We start from the raw sequence: 21,129 nt of genomic DNA, 5'->3' as shown, positions 1-21,129 counted from the left end.
GGACCACTGGCATCAGATTCCACCTCTCTGCCTGTTAATACATCCTTGTCTTGACTGCTGCTAATTTTTGCACATACTGAAACCTCAATTAAGCTGTTTGCAATGGTGTCTGCTAAATCTTGCAATGGCATGTCTGTTAGTGATGCAAAGACAGCATGGATTGTGGCTGGAAGTTCACAAAGCCATCAGGTAGAATTTCCTGGCCTGAAAATGTGCATAAAGTTTTAAGCAGTTTTTATGGAGCCTAATTACCATGTTTTCAGCTGTGACAAATCTTTTGAGGTTGCATCAACCACAGTGCAAGAAGCTTAACATTTCCGTGTCGTGTGTTTGTACTCTCTATTTACATCTGTCGTGTCACTTTGTAGAGAATTAAAAGTCATGGATGGTGATCCATGTTACAGTGGGAAACCTTGTTCTGTTACAACTTAGATTTCTGGTGCTTGCATCAGTGGCTTGACAATACATTTCATTGTTATTCTTTGTTTCTTTTTCCTTTTTGGGGTCACCATTATGGGAACTCTATCTTATTCTCACATTACCTATAAATATTGTTCAGTATTCGATAATGAACTTTATTATCCAAGCATAGGATGAAAAAAGAACAGAAGATGAACAACAACCATAAATATGCTTAGTATAATTCATGATGATTTTGTTCACTTATTGCAGTGAAGTTTCTTCGCTCAAAACAGATAACTAACTGTATTTTACCTGCACAGTAACCAACGTGTGGTATCATGATTTGCAGCTGGCATGGAATTGAAGTATTCTGAATATGTTGTTCAGTTGTGCTACATCACAATGACACACAGAGATTGCTTAGTAGTGTGTCTTTAATCGTTTGTCACACAGTGTGGAAGTGCAAGATTTAAATTGATCCTTTACAGATATAAAAATAAAAAATAATGCTTTTAACATTTTTGTTTACTGATACTCTTATGGTCTCTTCATTATTGACAGCTGCTGAAGAATGATATGCCTGTAGCAGCAATGAAGACACTTTGTATGATCCCAGTTATCTTGTGCCAAAGTGGAATGTACTGCTTTTTTGGCCAAATGATTGCTGATGAGGTATGTATTAGTACTTAATTATGGTTGTAACTTATAACAACAAGTTCCCCAATATATAATTTATGCTTATTAATGAGAGATAATGTTCACCACAGCTTAATATCACCACTGTGGGGATAAAGTTGTTATTATCAGTCAGTTGCTCTCCATAACATGTGACATATTTGGAATTACTGTAGTGCAGACATTTTCTTCTGTTCCTTGTGAAACATAACAAATGAATTTGTTATTGTCTTGGTTTGGTATGGTTTTTTTACATTTACTTATTGAAAGATTTAACTAGTGCACTGATCATTTTGTTTACTTCACACTGTACAAAAATATACTTTGATAAACAGCACAGGTGCATTACTTGTCTCTACAAAGAATCCATAACAGAAGTGCTGTCAGTCTTTTTCAATACTCGATTAAATGTATAAATATATACCAGTAACACTTTGACTTACTTAATTAAGAGAAAAGAGATGGAAGACTAAGTTTTTGACATAAAACTAGGTCTTGGTTTTGCAGGGACTCTGTCAGTAAATCTGCCAACTGATCCTCAGTTGAGACATGCTGAATGCCTTACCCACCTTCCAATACCTTTTCTCAGATGAAAAAACATACTTTATAAGTTTTGTGTGAGGATGGAACTTGGGACTTTGTACAAGTTTCACTGTTGACTGATTGTCAACCTTATTGACTGTAACTTCCATTAGCTTTCTCATTCCTCTAAAATGTCTATACAGACTGTTGCAGCTACCTGCTCTGCTTCTCTTGTAGATGTGGTAGTTATTGCCTGTCTTTGACTGAGCCCGGAGTTAGCACCACCTCCATGTGCAATATCTACATCAGATATCAACCATTCAGTATTGTTGCACACTCCAAAGCCCACAACACTGTAGTAATCTAATATGCCACTCCATAAATTTGGACAAAAGTTTGTGTCTAGGTCACATGTACCAGCTACATACCAGAGTACTTGCTTTACTATTACTTCATCTTCTCTAGATGCCAAGTTAAGAGTTCAAGACAAGAAGCTCACCCTGTAAGGCAGGTCAAGGTCTCATTCCAAGCATCAGGTAGATCAGTGCTCCACCTGCCTCTTAATAGGAAAAGTTGCACTTCCATGCATTCTTTCTTTCTGCTTGTAATGTATGTGGCTATTTTATAATTAGTGTTGAGACAGGGTTGCAGCCTTGAAAACTAAAGTGCTCTAGAATCTTATTTGCATAAGCTTGTTGGCTTATCTTGATTTCACCATCATTAAAGCACTTTATCTCAAGTTTTTGGAAATATGATGCTGGTTTCACAGTGATCTTGCATTCCCACCCTTCAACTCATCAATAAACTCTCTTGCAGCCTGCTGATCACTTGCCATAAGTAACCCACTGTCTGCATAAAGAGCAACTAAGTTTCCCCTTAATGACAAATCTCATTTTCTATTTCTCGATACTTCCATTGGGATTAGTCTTTACAAGATTCTCTTGTAGTGATGTCATATTGTTTTTCCTAGCTTGCTTCCAATGGAAATTTTGTGTATTACTTACAGCTTCTTTATATGATTCTGGCTCTTCATTTGTTTCATTAATCATCTCTTCAGTGAGCATTACAGAGACATGTAGCCAAGACAGTTTCATTAATGTTAAGCAATTTTGCAGCTATTGATGAGGCTGCTTAAAGAGTTCCCCTTCTCTGATATCAACAATGTCCCCTTCAGTCTCTAATTCTCCAGACTCTGCATTGCTGGAGTTTGCCTCATCTTGTTTTTCAGCTGCATATTTTCCTTGATTACTTTGCTCAATATCCTGCAATGGTAATTTGACTGATTCTTCACAACTTGCAGGCCCTTCATGCAAGATTACATTTCTGATGACAATGGGCTTGTTTCCTTCTTTCACCCAACTTCTGTAACACTCTTCTCCATCATACCCCTATGAGATAACCCTTGACAACATTCTTATCCCTTTTCTTTCTACTTTGAACCAGGATGTGTGCACAGCATGAAGCGCCTATTATACATAAATTGATTATTCTTGACGTTTTGCCTGACCACAGCTTGGACGAATTCCTGCAAAAGATGATTTTGCAGTTTGATTTAGAATGTACACTGACACTTCAACCAATTCTGCCCACACAGCTGCTGGAAAAATAGCTTCTTTATTTGAGTACTTGCAGGTTCTTGCCATCTCATGCTCACTTCCACCATTTGGCTGTGATGTGTAGGGTTTTCTCAGCTTCTGAGAACACCTTCTGCATGCAGTATGTCCTGAATTTCCTTATTGTCAAATTCTTCACCATTGTCACTTAGCAGCTCTTTGACTATAAGATCCAGCTTCTTTGAATGTTGAAGAACATATTTCAAAGCATCCTTAACTTCAGATTTTTGACTTGTTATGTCAGTACCAAAATTCCATGTAGCTGTCTTTGAACACAAACATATATCTCTTCTTCTGAAAAGATTCATTGAAAGGTCCACAGATATCAGCTGTCATCAGTGCACCTGGCATTGTTGTCTCCTCTGTCTGACCAAATGACAAGTGATGTGCTTTGCCATAAACATGTGGATCAAAAACATACCTTTTCCAAGGGAACACTTACGCCTAAACCTCTTTGTAACATTCCTCTGACATGGTGTTTCCTAATTCTCTCAGTATCAGCTGATTTAATTTGACTACATTTCATCACCATTGTTTCATTTTTGTTGATGCTCATATTATATCCCCCCCCATGAACCATGGACCTTGCCGTTGGTGGGGAGGCTTGGGTGCCTCAGCGATACAGATGGCCGTACCGTAGGTGCAACCACAACGGAGGGGTATCTGTTGAGAGGCCAGACAAACATGTGGTTCCTGAAGAGGGGCAGCAGCCTTTTCAGTAGTTGCAGGGGCAACAGTCTGGATGATTGACTGATCTGCCTTGTAATATTAACCAAAACGGCCTTGCTGTGCTGGTACTGCGAACAGCTGAAAGCAAGGGGAAACTACAGCCGTAATTTTTCCCGAGGCCATGCAGCTTTACTGTATGATTAAATGATGATGGCGTCCTCTTGGGTAAAATATTCTGGAGGTAAAATAGTCCCCCATTCGGATCTCCGGGCGGGGACTACACAAGAGGATATCGTTATCAGGAGAAAGAAAACTGGCGTTCTACGGATCGGAGCGTGGAATGTCAGATCCCTTAATCGGGCAGGTAGGTTAGAAAATTTAGAAAGGGAAATGGGTAGGTTAAAGTTAGATATAGTGGGAATTAGTGAAGTTCAGTGGCAGGAGGAACAAGACTTTTGGTCAGGTGATTACAGGGTTATAAATACAAAATCAAATAGAGGTAATGCAGGAGTAGGTTTAATAATGAATAAAAAAATAGGAGTGCTGGTTAGCTACTACAAACAGCATAGTGAACACATTATTGTGGCCAAGATAGACACAAAGCCCATGCCTACTACAGTAGTACAAGTTTATATGCCAACTAGCTCTGCAGATGATGAAGAAATTGATGAAATGTGTGACGAGATAAAAGAAATTATTCAGGTAGTGAAGGGAGATGAAAATTTAATAGTCATGGGTGACTGGAATTCGTCAGTAGGAAAAGGGAGAGTAGGAAACATAGTAGGTGAATATGGATTGGGGGGAAGAAATGAAAGAGGAAGCCGCCTTGTAGAATTTTGCACAGAGCATAACTTAATCATAGCTAACACTTGGTTCAAGAATCATAAAAGAAGGTTGTATACCTGGAAGAATCCTGGAGATACTAAAAGGTATCAGATAGATTATATAATGGTAAGACAGAGATTTAGGAACCAGGTTTTACATTGTAAGACATTTCCAGGGGCAGGTATGGATTATGACCACAATCTCTTGGTTATGAACTGCAGTTTGAAACTGAAGAAACTGCAAAAGGGTGGGAAATAAGGAGATGGGACCTGGATAAACTGAAAGAACGAGAGGTTGTAGAGAGTTTCAGGGAGAGCATAAGGGAACAATTGACAGGAATGGGGGAAAGAAATACAGTAGAAGAAGAATGGGTACCTCTGAGGGATGAAGTAGTGAAGGCAGCAGACGATCAAGTAGGTAAAAAGACGAGGGCTAATAGAAATCCTTGGGTAACAGAAGAAATATTGAATTTAATTGATGAAAGGAGAAAATATAAAAATGCAGTAAATGAAGCAGGCAAAACGGAATACAAACGTCTCAAAAATGAGATCAACAGGAAGTGCAAAATGGCTAAGCATGGATGGCTAGAGGACAAATGTAAGAATGTAGAGGCTTGTCTCACTAGGGGTAAGATAGATACTGCCTACAGGAAAATTAAAGAGACCTTTGCAGAGAAGAGAACCACTTGTATGAATATCAAGAGCTCAGATGGCAACCCAGTTCTAAGCAAAGAAGGGAAGGCAGAAAGGTGGAAGGAGTATACAGAGGGTTTATACAAGGACAATGTACTTGAGGACAATATTATGGAAATGGAAGAGGATGTAGATGAAGATGAAATGGGAGATACGATACTGCGTGAAGAGTTTGACAGAGCACTGAAAGACCTGAGTCGAAACAAGGCCCCGGGAGTAGACAACATCCCATTAGAACTACTGACGGCCTTGGGAGAGCCAGTCCTGACAAAACTCTACCATCTGGTGAGCAAGATGTATGAGACAGGTGAAATACCCTCAGACTTCAAGAAGAATATAATAATTCCAATCCCAAAGAAAGCAGGTGTTGACAGATGTGAAAATTACCGAACTATCAGTTTAATAAGTCACAGCTGCAAAATACTAACGCGAATACTTTACAGACGAATGGAAAAACTGGTATAAGCCAACCTCGGGGAAGATCAGTTTGGATTCCGTAGAAATGTTGGAACACGTGAGGCAATACTAACCTTACGACTTATCTTAGAAGAAAGATTAAGAAAAGGCAAACCTACGTTTCTAGCATTTGTAGACTTAGAGAAAGCTTTTGACAATGTTGACTGGAATACTCTCTTTCACATTCTAAAGGTGGCAGGGGTAAAATACAGGGAGCGAAAGGCTATTTACAATTTGTATAGAAACCAGATGGCAGTTATAAGAGTCGAGGGGCATGAAAGGGAAGCAGTGGTTGGGAAGGGAGTGAGACAGGGTTGTAGCCTCTCCCCAATGTTATTCAATCTGTATATTGAGCAAGCAGTAAAGGAAACTAAAGAAAAATTCGGAGTAGGTATTAAAATTCATGGAGAAGAAGTAAAAACTTTGAGGTTCGCCGATGACATTGTAATTCTGTCAGAGACAGCAAAGGACTTGGAAGAGCAGTTGAACGGAATGGACAGTGTCTTGAAAGGAGGATATAAGATGAACATCAACAAAAGCAAAACGAGGCTAATGGAATGTAGTCAAATTAAATCGGGTGATGCTGAGGGAATTAGATTAGGAAATGAGACACTTAAAGTAGTAAAGGAGTTTTGCTATTTAGGGAGTAAAATAACTGATGATGGTCGAAGTAGAGTGGATATAAAATGTAGACTGGCAATGGCAAGGAAATCGTTTCTGAAGAAGAGAAATTTGTTAACATCGAGTATAGATTTAAGTGTCAGGAAGTCGTTTCTGAAAGTATTTGTATGGAGTGTAGCCATGTATGGAAGTGAAACATGGACAATAACTAGTATGGACAAGAAGAGAATAGAAGCTTTCGAAATGTGGTGCTACAGAAGAATGCTGAAGATAAGGTGGGTAGATCACGTAACTAATGAGGAGGTATTGAATAGGATTGGGGAGAAGAGAAGTTTCTGGCACAACTTGACTAGAAGAAGGGATCGGTTGGTGGGACATGTTTTGAGGCATCAAGGGATCACAAATTTAGCATTGGAGGGCACCGTGGAGGGTAAAAATCGTAGAGGGAGACCAAGAGATGAATACACTAAGCAGATTCAGAAGGATGTAGGTTGCAGTAGGTACTGGGAGATGAAGAAGCTTGCACAGGATAGAGTAGCATGGAGAGCTGCATAAAACTAGTCTCAGGACTGAAGACCACAACAACAACAACATCTTATATCCTCCTTTCAAACCACAACTTACCTTCCATGCCCTTCTACAGTTATAGCTGCTGTCTGTTTTCTGTACAAGTTGTAAATACACCCCTTTTTTTCTCCTGCTGCCTTCAGAATTCCAAAGAGTGCATTACAGTTATCACTGTTAAAAGTTTTCTCTAAGTCTGCAATGACTATAGACATAGGTTAGCTTTCCCTTAACCTTTCTTCTGAAAGAAGTCCTAGGGTCAGAATAGACTCACATGTATCAGTTTTTCTCTGGAGTCCAAACCGATCTTCCCTGTAGTTGGCTTCTACCAGGTTTCCATTCTTCTATAAATTATTCGTGTCAATATATTGCAACTATGACTTATTAAACTGATGGTTTAGTAATATTCATGTCTGTCTGCACCTGCTTTCTTTGGAATTGGAACTATTAAATTCTTTTTGTAGTCTGAGGATATTTCGCCTTTCTCATACATTGGAATGGCTGGGTCATGGGTGGTTCTTCCAAGGTTATCAGTAGCTCTAAGGGAATGTTGTCTATCCCAGGGGGCTTGTTTTGACTTAGGTCTTTCACTGTTGTATCAAATTCTTCTCATAGTATCTTGTCTTCATCTACTTCCTCTTTCCTTCCTATAATATTCTCTTCAAGTCCATTACTCTTTTATAGCTTCTCTACATACTCCTTCCAATTTTCAGCTTTCCCTTCTTTGCTTAGTACTGGTTTTCCATCTCAGATCTTGATGTTCATACTGTTCTTTCTTATTTCTCTAAAGGCCTTTTTAATTTTCCTATAGACAGTATGTATCTTTCACCTTGTTATATATGCTTCTAAAGCCTTGAATTTGTCCCTTCAGCTATTCCTGCTTATACACCTTTCATTTTCTGCCAATTTTATTTTTTAGACATTGTATTCACTTTTGCCTGCTCCATTGGCTGCATTTTTATATTTTCTTAACAGAATGATGTAGTGCAACAGCAATTAATAATTTATTTCTAAATCTAACTGTATTTCACGATAAGGATATGAGACCCATAATAAATGGTTTATCTGATTGTAGATTGCAGATTGTATTTTATTGGTCCTGTTGTCTACATAGCAGCTTATGCATTAGACATTGGAAAACTCAAGTTATAAATATACAGGCTGAAAGTAATTTCAAGGCATACATATTTAAGCTTACAATAATACACTTTACACGTAAGTATTTATATAACACATTTCATAAATTTAAATATTCTTCAATGGAGTAAAAGCAGTGATGCTGTAAATATGACTTTAGAGATTTTCCAAATGTATTGACCTCAGTGATAGCTTTTATGTTTTCAGGAAGTTTGTTATAAAGCTTAACTCCCATGTGAAAAGTACCTTTTCGGCACAGTGCTGTGCTGATTTTAGTTATATGTATGTTTCTGTTTTGTCTGGTAAAGTGCTCATGTATATCACAGTTTTTTAGTAGTCTCTGGTCCTTGCCTATTACATTTAATTTAAAGAACAGAAGGGTTTCCATAATGTATACACACGGTAATGGGGGAATACCAGATTTCTTAAACAGGGGTTTACAAGAGTCTCTAGGCTTGCACCCAAACAAGATTCTAATGGCCCTTTTTTGTAGTTTAAAAGTGCCATTAGCTATTTTAGAGTTTCCCCAGAAGGTGACCCCATATCTAAGACGAGAATGAAAGTACGCATGATATGCATTCAATACTGTTTTCTCACTACAGCAAGATTTTAATGAACAAAGAAGATAACATGTTTTGCTCAGTTCTGCATTGAGATATTCAATATGCTTATTCCATCTGATGTTACTCTGCAGCCAAAGACCTAAGAATTTGGTTTCAGTACTGTTAACAACTGGTTCGTCATTGATAGAGACTAACATGTCCTTGTTAGGAACATTGTGGAATTTTAGAGCAACGGTTTTCTTACTGTTTATTACAAGCTGATTACTCTGTGCCCAGCTGCTAAGTTGTTTCGTGACCGTGTTTACTGTCTGCTGTAACTGTTCATCGTCGTCTCCTTTTAGTAGAATCGTGGTGTCATCTGCAAATATGATTGATTTGTGTGCATCAATATTTATAAGCTTAGATCATTTATGTACAGAAGAAACAGAAGGGGTCCCAATACGGATCCTTGGGGTACACCACATTTTATTTGTTTATAGTCAGATAAGTGATTAGATACAGTTTTTAGTTCAATATTTGTGTGCTTGACGCACACTGCCTGCATACGATTTGTCAGGAAGGACCTGATCCACTTGTTGGACAGACCTCGAATACCATATATTTCTAGCTTTGATAGCAGAATTTTATGGTCCACCATGTCAAAAGCTTTTGACAAGTCAATAAAGACTCCTATTGTTTCCTGTTTTTTGTCCATCAGGTTTAGGATGGAATTGATACACTCATAGACAGCAGTTGTCGTTGACCTCTTATTTCTGAATCCATGTTATTCATGACATAGGATGCTGTTTTTATTTATAAATTTCATAAGTTTCTCATACATAACTTTTTCCAGTACTTTAGAGATGCAGGAGGAAATTTTGATGGGTCTCTAGTTATTTACATTGTCTTTATCCCCTTTTTTATATACAGGAATAACTTTTGATGTTTTTAACACATCAGGGAAAGTGCCTGCCTGAAGTGAGCAGTCGCATAAATGTGTGAGTACTTCAATTAGGTTTGATGCGCTCTTCTTTAACATTGTTGCAGGTATACCATCAATACCTGCCGATTTGGAATTTTTTAGTCCTTTTATTGCTTTAGCTACTTCATCTTGTGAAACAGAACTGATGTACATTGATCCTCTACATGCACTTATTTTATATTCATTTGCCTGGATGCTCTTAAAGTGTGATTGTAATATATTTTCAGCAACACCTGTGAAAAAGTTGTTAAATGTGTTGGCTACTTCTAACGGGTTTGTTACTTTTTTATTTTTATGTGATAGTGTTATATTTTCCCAAGGTTGTCTGTATTCTCCACATTCTTTTTTTATAACACTCCACATAGCCTTTGATTTATTAGCTGAATTATAAATGATTTAATCATTGTGCATTATTTTTGCTGCTTTTATTACTTTTCTTAATATTTTGGAGTATTTTTTATAGTATGGCTGTCATGCGATAATGGTCAAATAGCAGTGATAAACCATCCCCATGAATCAGGTTTAACCAAAAAGGGAAAACTAAAATTTCACTGATTTGTAAATGCTGACTCAGTTGTATTATTCAGGGAGAATTCACAGAAAGGTGAAATGGGAACACGGTAGATGAGAAATTTAATTTCTACATAAAATATTCTTATGATATGAGGCAGGGACAATTACAATGATGTCAAGAGGAAGGGATCAAAGTATTCTGAGCTAGGAAGAGACACTTTCCTTTACAGTAGAGGATTAGTTGCAATTAAGTCTTGAAAGTGCTCTACAACCAATATTACAAAATCTTTCACTGTGTCATCAGAAGGGTACACATATATTAAGTAACTCCTATTAACTGCCATGTACAGGGAGCATCACAGGTTAATTCTCACAGTGGAGAATAAACTATTATAAAGATATTTAATAGGAATGAATAGTGTCATTACTGGCTTCCTACCAACAGGTTCATCTTCGGGTGGCTGTTCACATTTAAAATTATGTTATTCTTTACATATGACATTTGCCAATAGCGGTGAAGATTTCTTCTGTAAAAACACACCCACCCACCCCCACCCTCACACACACACACACACACACACACACACACACACACACACACACACAAATATTTTTCACTGTATATATCTGCTACTCTACTATGTGGTGAGTAGCAGTTTATCCTTTTCACAATGTTGAATCATTATCAATTTAGAAGAAAATTAAAAACATTCCTGAGTAGCTACTCCCCCTATAAAAGATATTATTAACTAAATTCTTGGACAGAAAACTCTAATTAGCTGTATGACAAATAATATACATTGCAAAGAGACCTTTAGTCTTATGGCACATATATAAATGATATTCTTTGAAAACTATGAATGTAATTTTGAAATTATTAATCAAGAAATTCTTGCAATCCCCTGTCCTAAGCTTCCAGTACTTTTGGCCATCAGCTTCTCACTCCCCCAACCTTTCTGGTCATTTTTTACCCTATCCATTGCTGTGCCCTGACACTGTATTCATCATTCTTATGCATCTCTCCTCCCTCACCCCCCTCCTCTCCTCAGCCCCCCGCCCCTTCCCACACACACACACACACACACACACACACACACACACACACACACACACACACACACACACACACACACACACATACACACTCCCTTTCTCTCTCTTCTCCCCTTTTGTGATTCTCACCTAATTTAATTACTGTGTTGCTGCTGCCATTAAAAACCACGCACATCCACCTCTCCTGGCTCTCTAAACCTCACTAACCCCTGATGTTTCAGTTTTTATCAGTGTGATTGATTAATGGATGTTCTACTCAGTTGTTTTTCCATTTCATACATATATGAATTTATAAAAAGGAAACAACGACGCAGCAGAACACACAGAGGTGCATCATCACCAGGGTAAATTCTTAAGTGTCTGTCTATGTAGATGCGCACGAGTCAGTGAAATTTTCTGTGCTATTACATGTAACAATGATTATCCACCAATCAGATACAAATAATGCAACAGAACAGTCAAAATTATGCATAATTAGTACATAAAGTAAAGCATGTGTATGTCAAATATGGCTTCAGATCATAATGGGTAACCTTTAAATGCCATGGACAACACACATGGTTCAGTGTACAATGAGCTGTTATTTTTATTTATTTATTGTATTTTTTTGCATGGAGGCACCAACTAGTGTCTTTTGCAAACGTCATAGCATTTCTTTACAAGTGTAATACAGTCATATATACATATGTGATTACATATACATGATACAAATGTACCATTGTACCTAATAAGGCACAGTATTGGGTGTTACATTGTACCTATTACAAATATTCAGATTTTAGACAACTATACGATAGACACACAAAATTCAAGCTTTCGCAACAAACTGTTGCCTCATCAGGAAAGAGGGAAGGAGAGGGAAAGACGAAAGGATGTGGGTTTTAAGGGAGAGGGTAAGGAGTCATTCCAATCCCAGGAGCGGAAAGAGTTACCTTAGGGGGAAAAAAGGACAGGTATACACTCGCACACACACACATATCCATCCACACATATACAGACACTATATATATATATATATATATATATATATATATATATATATATATATATATAAAAACAAAGATGATGTGACTTACCAAATGAAAGTGCTGGCAGATCGACAGACACACAAACGAACACAAACATACACACAAAATTCAAGCTTTCGCAACAATATATATATATATATATATATATATATATATATATATATATATATATATATATATATATATATATATATATATAAAAAACAGAGGGAAACATTCCACGTGGGAAAAATATATCTAAAAACAAAGATAATGTGACTTACCGAACAAAAGCATTGGCAGGTCTATAGACACACAAACAAACACAAACATACACACAAAATTCAAGCTTTCGCAACAAACTGTTGCCTCATCAGGAAAGAGGGAAGGAGACGGAAAGACGAAACGATGTGGGTTTTAAGGGAGAGGGTAAGGAGTCATTCCAATTCCGGGAGCGGAAAGACTTACCTTAGGGGGAAAAAAGGACAGGTATACACTCGCACACACGCACATATCCATCCACACATATACGGACCGTGGTTTTGTGGTGGCAGATTATGAAAATGAGGCTAACAATTGTCTGACGAAGAAATAATGACGTTAAAACCTGTGGGAAGCGGCTAAAAATTATCAGGGATGTGGGAAAAACGGAAATGGAAATAAAGCGAAAGTTATTAGAAATAGCCGAAATGGTTGTTTAAAAGGTGAAAGGAACTGTTTGTGAACTAGAAATGATGGATTTTATAGCAGCGGTAGTGTTGAAAGCGGCAAAAAATTTTTTTGGTTATGTCGTGGAAGTGGGTTATGCATTATTGAGTATATATGGCGGGATAAAATTGTATAGCAGATTACGGTAAAAAGGAGAAGGTGAATACAAAGTGAAACTACTGGCAAAAACACAAAGAGAAAATAAGATGACAGGAAAGATTTCAAAATGCAACAGTGACAATAACAAACGTAATTGTTGGGTTCAAATTAATGATATTAATATAACAGAGGGAAACACTCCACGTGGGAAAAATATATCTAAAAACAAAGATGATGTGACTTACCAAACGAAAGCGCTGGCAGGTCGATAGACACACAAACAAACACAAACATACACACAAAATTCAAGCTTTCGCAACAAACTGTTGCCTCATCAGGAAAGAGGGAAGGAGAGGGATAGACGAAAGGATGTGGGTTTTAAGGGAGAGGGTAAGGACTCATTCCAATCCCGGGAGCGGAAAGACTTACCTTAGGGGGAAAAAAAGGACAGGTATACACTCACACACACACACACACACACACACACATATCCATCCACACATATACAGACACAAGCAGACAATATATATCTAAAAACAAAGATGATGTGACTTACCAAATGAAAGCGCTGGCAGGTCGATAGACACACAAACAAACACAAACATACACACAAAATTCTAGCTTTCGCAACCAACGGTAGCTTCATCAGGAAAGAGGGAAGGAGAGGGAATGACAAAAGGATGTGGGCCCTAAGGGAGAGGGTAAGGATCCACTCCAATCCCGGCAGCGGAAAGACCCACCTTAGGGGAAAAAAGGACAGGTACACACTCGCATACACACCCATATCCAACCACACATGTGTGTATGTGTGTTTGGATATGGGTGTGTGCGCAAGCGCACACCCGTCACTCCCTCCCCCCAAGGCAAGTCCTTCCACTCCCAGGACTGGAACGAGTCCCCACCCTCCCCCCCAAAACCCACATCCACACTTGCCGTGCAGGGGCGCTGGCGGGTCGATGGACGCACGGACAAGCACGGTCATGCACGCAAAGTTCTGGCTTTCACGGCCAACGGTTGCTTCGTCAGGGGGGAGAGGGGGGGACGAGGGGATGTGGGTTTTGGGGGGAAGGGTGTGGAGTCGTTCCAGTCCCGGGAGCGGAAGGACTTGCCTTGGGGGGAGGGAGGGACGGGTGTGCGCTCGCGCACGCACCCATATCCAACCACACATACACACATGTGTGGTTGGATATGGGTGTGTGTGCGAGTGTGAACCTGTCCTTTTTTCCCCCTAAGGTGGGTCTTTCCATTCCGGGGATTGGAGTGGCTCCTTGCCCTCTCCCACGTGGAATGTTTCCCTCTATTATATTCATATCATTAATTTGAACCCAACAATAACGTTTATTATTGTCACTGTTGCATTTCGAAATCTTGTCTATCGTCTTATTTTCTCTTTCTGTTTTTGCCAGTAGTTTCACTTTGTATTCACCTTCTCCTTTTTACCGTAATCTACTATACAATTTTATCCCACCTATATATACTCAATAATACGTAACCCACTTCCAAACCATAACCAAAAAAATTTTTTCCGCTTTCAACACTACCGCTGCTACAAAATCCACCATTTCTAGTTCACAAACAGTTCCTTTCACCTGTTAAACAACCATTTCGACTAGTCCTAATAACTTTCGCTTTATTTCCATATCCGTTTTTCCCACATCACTGATCATTTTTAGCCGCTTCCCACAGGTTTTAACGTAATTATTTCTTAGACAGAGAATTGTTAGCCTCATTTTCATAATCTGCCACCACAAAACCACTCCTTTTAATACATTTACATGCAGTTTTTTCGAAATTTTCCCGAATTTCTCCGTCCTTTAACGTGTTTTGGCGGCAACACAACCACCTAACCTTTGTGCACATCGTTGTCTACCAACCCAAGTCCAACATAGCCCAGCTGTAACCAACACCTTTTCGCATTTTTTCACACCAGATCTCCAGTTACTTTTCAGTTCACCTTTATCTCTCCCCATATATTTTTATTTTCATTTCAGCCTCATGTTACACTTTCCACCTTCTAATACCATGTCACCCTCACAACACCCCCACAACGACCCCATTAAGTTTTATTTACATTCCCTCCGCAAACATGCCTTCGCCCTAGCCAGATTACACTCCCATATTCTATTTTCTCTGGCTTGTCTGACATTTGGCATTACCCCCAAAGGCCTCACACTTAAAGTTCCCATCTCTGGCTGCAACCCTTCTTTCCATCAGTCCCTATACCAGTTCCAAACTGAACAATCCATTGCCCTCACCCACCTAATCCTTCACCTACACATCAACTCAGCCAATGAACACACCCGTCAACTCCTATCCTTAATAAAAGTCCTCAATCTTTCCTCTCCCACATCCACACCGGCTGTTCAGAGCATCCTCCTACAGGCCAACCGCAAATTAGAACAGCATGCCACCCTCCACCTCAAAAAACTATCCAATCTCCTGGTTTCCCACCCCCGGAAAGGCACAACCTTTCCAGCAAACCTCAACCTCCTCTCATTGCACACAAACCCAGTCCCTCCCATCTACTCAATCTCCCACATCCAGCTCCACTCCCTCCAAAACCTCAAAATTCCAATCAACACAATCTGGAACCACAACACCCCAATTCAGTAGTTAACCTTTCCTCCAAACCTCTCTCCCAATCCGAAACCTCTGTCCCATCCAAAGGCCTCACCTTCAGCCCCACTCCCAGATTCAACCAAACAGCCCTGGTCAAAGATTTACTGTCCTACACTCGTACTCTCTGCTGGAAATATCACTTTGCCACGAAGAAAAATGATCCTAATCCTACTCCTAATGATCCAACTCCCCAAGACACTATCCAAATTGGACCCTGCCTGGAACAGTTCCGTCCTCCATCACAGCGGGACCCACCTCCTCTTCCTCAAAATCACCCTCTCCAAACCTTCCAGGAATTTCTGACTTCCAGCCTTGCATCTCAATCCTTCTTAAAAAACCTTAATCCTACTCCCAACATCACCACTGCTGAAGCCCAGGCTATCCGTGATCTGAAGGCTGACCGATCCATCGTCATTCTTCCGGCGGACGAGGGTTCCACAACTTTGGTACTTGATCGTCGGGAGTATGTGGCTGAGGGACTGCGTCAGCTTTCAGACAACACCACATACAAAGTTTGCCAAGGTAATCCCATTCCCGATGTCCAGGCGGAGCTTCAAGGAATCCTCAGAACCTTAGGCCCCCTGCAAAACCTTTCACCTGACTCCATCAACCTCCTGACCCCACCGACACCCCGCACCCCTACCTTCTACCTTCTTCCTAAAATTCACAAACCCAATCATCCCGGCCGCCCCATTGTAGCTGGTTACCAAGCCCCCACAGAACGTATCTCTGCCTACGTAGATCAACACCTTCAACCCATTACATGCAGTCTCCCATCCTTCATCAAAGACACCAACCACTTCCTCGAATGCCTGGAATCCTTACCCAATCCGTTCCTCCCGGAAACCATCCTTGTAACCATTGATGCCACTTCCTTATACACAAATACCCCGCACGTCCAGGGCCTCGCTGTGATGGAGCACTTCCTTTCACGCCGATCACCTGCCACCCTACCTAAAACCTCTTTCCTCATTACCTTAGCCAGCTTCATCCTGACCCACAACTTCTTCACTTTTGAAGACCGGACATACCAACAATTAAAGGGAACAGCCATGGGTACCAGGATGGCCCCCTCGTACGCCAACCTATTCATGGGTCGCTTAGAGGAAGCCTTCTTGGTTACCCAGGCCTGCCAACCCAAAGTTTGGTACAGATTTATTGATGACATCTTCATGATCTGGACTCACAGTGAAGAAGAACTCCAGAATTTCCTCTCCAACCTCAACTCCTTTGGTTCCATCAGATTCACCTGGTCCTACTCCAAATCCCATGCCACTTTCTTTGATGTTGACCTCCACCTGTCCAATGGCCAGCTTCACACGTCCATCCACATCAAACCCACCAACAAGCAACAGTACCTCCATTATGACAGCTGCCATCCATTCCACATCAAACGGTCCCTTCCCTACAGCCTAGGTCTTTGTGGCAAACGAATCTGCTCCAGTCCGGAATCCCTGAACCATTACACCAACAACCTGACAACAGCTTTCGCATCCCGCAACTACCCTCCCGACCTGGTACAGTAGCAAATAACCAGAGCCACTTCCTCATCCCCTCAAACCCAGAACCTCCCACAGAAGAACCACAAAAGTGCCCCACTTGTGACAGGATACTTTCTGGGACTGGATCAGACTCTGAATGTGGCTCTCCAGCAGGGATACGACTTCCTCAAATCCTGCCCTGAAATGAGATCCATCCTTCATGAAATCCTCCCCACTCCACCAAGAGTATCTTTCCGCCGTCCACCTAACCTTTGTAACCTCTTAGTTCATCCCTATGAAATCCCCAAACCACCTTCCCTACCCTCTACCTCCTACCCTTGTAATCGCGCCCGGTGTAAAACCTGTCCCATGCACCCTCCCACCACCACCTACTCCAGTCCTGTAACCCGGAAGGTGTACACGATCAAAGGCAGAGCCACGTGTGACAGCACCCACATGATCTACCAACTGACCTGCCTACACTGTGACGCATTCTATGTGGGAATGACCAGCAACAAACTGTCCATTCGCATGAATGGACACAGGCAGACAGTGTTTGTTGGCAATGAGGATCACCCTGTGGTTAAGCATGCCTTGGTGCACGGCCAGCACATCTTGGCACAGTGTTACACCGTCCGGGTTATCTGGATACTTCCCACTAACACCAACCTATCCGAACTCCGGAGATGGGAACTTGCTCTTCAATATATCCTCTCTTCCCGTTATCCACCAGGCCTCAATCTCTGCTAATTTCAAGTTGCTGCCACTCATACCTCACCTGTCATTCAACAACATCTTTGCCTCTGCACTTCCGCCTCGACTGACATCTCTGCCCAACCTCTTTGCCTCTGTATATGTCTGCTTGTGTCTGTATATGTGTGGATGGATATGTGTGTGTGTGCGAGTGTATACCCGTCCTCTTTTTTCCCTAAGGTAAGTCTTTCCGCTCCCGGGATTGGAATGACTCCTTACCCTCTCCCTTAAAACCCAAATCCTTTCGTCTTTCCCTCTCCTTCCCTCTTGCTTGATGAGGCAACCATTGATTGCGAATGTTAGAATTTTGTGTGTGTGTTTGTGTTTGTTTGTGTGTCTATCGACCTGCCATCGCTTTCATTCGGTACTGTATGTTTAGGTGCATGAGCCTTAGTGGTATTTTTAACTGGTCACTCTGATTATCTTCCTTTAAAATGCACTGAGTTAGTTCACTTACATAAGTTCTGGATCCAGGCATTAAAAGTGTTCCTGTTCTTTGGCAATCTTGCATTTCTCGATCTACTACCGAACCTGGCTTCTGTCTGTCTAGTTCGTCAAGGTAGCTGTTGAGGTGCCTTCTTGCTCCGTACAGTCCGAGGATTTGCCGAACTGCCTGGTGTTGCAGTAACTGGAGTTGTATACTCCACCACATTTGATTGAGTAAGTGATGCTGAAGAGTCTGCAGTTGATGCCACAGCTTCTGTTGTTTTAACTAGCTGGCTTGGCAAGTTGTTTTTATCCAGTCCTGGGAATTTGTTAGTTGCTTTACTTTCCCACAGAAACATGTCACTTTGAACTCTGGGTTTTATTGGTCTTGACGATCTTCTAGGAGCACAATGTGTTTCTGGACTTTTGAATATCCTGTTGCTGCAAACTGATCTTCCTACTCCATTGTTCATTACTGTCCTCTTGACAACATTGAGGATGATTTCTGGTACTGTAATTTTTTCTTGCTGTGGTATTATTTGCTCAGTTCCATCTGGATCCTTCCACTCAAGTGATATTGCAGGCTTTAGTTGATTTTTTGGAGAGATGACTGCAAGTAAAGTTGTCACCACTACTGGCATGTCAGCAAAATACGTTTTGCAAGGCAAAATTACGTACAAGTTAATCACACTAAAAAGGCATTTGATTTAATTTTAAGTGTAATAAAACTGTTTGCACCAAGATTAGCTGGATGAATGATAGAATGTCATTACATAACTGCACACAATGAAACACGACATAATTTCCTCACAAAATACATACTAACTGATTTCGGAACACTCAAAGAAAAAGACAAAGGCACAAAATAATAGGCCACTGTATGTTGTAAGAAACATTACCTTCAAAGAAGTGACTGTAAAGGGAAGAAACACATTCACTTACAGAAATGTACCAGCATAGCTACATTGCATTTAGGTGCATACACATAGATTATAGCATGTAGCTAAGGTAATCACTGCAAGTACGTCATAACTCAGTGAAAGTTTTGTGAAAGGCAACCATTAGTTTTACCCAGAACAATTTAAACAAGCTACATAGTGGAATGCAGCATGAAATAATATTTAAACTAAGACCTTTTTATGGCAGGACAGTGCTGGTAAGTAATCACAAACATCGAAATTTAGTTTGTTTTAGTTGTGTACTGTAATAATTGTTATCAAATTACTCAGGACAGAGGAACTGATTTTAGTGAGCTAGGACACAAAACAAAACTGAATACATAGTTTTAATTGAATGGCAACATATTTATTCAGAAACATTGATTCTAATCTAGTCTAAATCCAAAGTTATCGTAATCCTCCTGGCCTCAACCTTTGTTAGTCATTGTCCTCTCCCATCCAACCAGTTCTCTGTTTCCATTCCAGCACTACACAGCCCTCATTCCTCCTTTGCATCCAGTCTTTTTACTTCTTTCCTTTTTTGATATCCCCCCTCCCTCCCCCTGTGCACATTTCCACTGCCCTCCGTCTAACCTCCCAACTGTGCACAGCTTCCCTACCCTCTTTCCACCTCATTCCTGCATGTTCCACAACAGCATGTCACTGTCCCCCACCCCTACCCTACTATCCCTCCCCCTCCCCACCCCAGTCTCCTCCTTACCCCCACTCAGTCACCTCTCCCATCATGCACTGGTGGTGCTGCTGCTCACAGTGTGGCCTCAATCGCCTCAGACTGCAGTCATGTGTGTGTATGAGTTGCATTTGTGTGAGTGCGTATGTGCATATTTGTTGTCTAATTTTGGTGAAGGTCTTACTGGCCGAAAGCTATATTTGTGACAGTCTTTGTTGTTGTGCCTATCTGCAACTCAGCATCTCCACTGTATGGTGACAGCTACTTTCCTCATACAAAATTGTTACATTCTATCTTGGGTTTTCCATTGTTTGATTCTAATATAGTGATTCATATTAAAAATAAGCTAGGCTCTATATGAAGTTGTGGAAACAATGCCAGTGTGCTATCATTGGAGACATCCTGAAGTTTGAGCATCCAGTGCCTCTGGTCTCATAATTATATCCAAGTCATCACAAGCTTAATCATCACAGACACACTTCTGTTTCAGCCTAGACATATTTAATAGACCAATGAACATTTACCGTGCACTCATTGCAACATGTGGCCCAGCAAACTTCAACATGTCTGATGGAATGGGATTGTACTGTATCTCACCTTTGTACTGCAGTCCTGGGCAGCAGATATCAGAATTAAATCACAAAATCAATGCCTGCCTGAACACTGATTTCAAGTATGTATGTTAACAGGATTTACAAATATATAATCAATGCTTCATTTCATAATTATTCATTGAAGAATTTTTGTACTGTAACTTTGTAAACAAAATAAAGAATTGGATAAAAAGTTCTCTGTTTACTTGACCCATCAAATTTTGATAAAATCCTAAGATAATAAAGAGCTAACAGTTTTGATTTAAATTATAAAACAGGAGCCAGAAAATGAAATGAACTGATCATATGGCATTACTGACTGGGAGATCCCAAGTGGGGTAGTTTGACCACTTAGTGCACATCTTTCTATTTGATGCCACTTAGGGCACTTGTGTGTCAACAATGAAAAGATGAAACAACACAAACACCCAGTCCCTAGGCAGAGAAAGTCTCCAACCCAGCTGGGTATCGAACCCAGGACCCAGGATCTAGAGGCAGCAGTGCTAGCCGTTAGACCAAGAGCAGCCAGGGAATGTTTCATGAATAAA

General features: G+C 40.4%; 1 protein-coding gene across 1 annotated transcript in view; it reads left to right on the top strand.

Moving 5' to 3' along the window:
- The window catches only part of LOC126199688 (odorant receptor coreceptor-like), a 95,746-nt gene that overhangs the window by 54,240 nt on the left and 20,377 nt on the right, over positions 1-21,129 (top strand). Inside the window, exon 4 of the mRNA XM_049936614.1 lies at positions 964-1,074. Coding sequence (XP_049792571.1) covers positions 964-1,074 — 111 coding nt within the window. The remainder of the gene's footprint in view (positions 1-963; positions 1,075-21,129) is intronic.

This window comes from Schistocerca nitens, chromosome 8 (genome assembly GCF_023898315.1).
Source record: "Schistocerca nitens isolate TAMUIC-IGC-003100 chromosome 8, iqSchNite1.1, whole genome shotgun sequence".
NCBI lineage: Eukaryota > Metazoa > Arthropoda > Insecta > Orthoptera > Acrididae > Schistocerca > Schistocerca nitens.
This window is presented reverse-complemented; position numbering and strand designations above follow the sequence as displayed.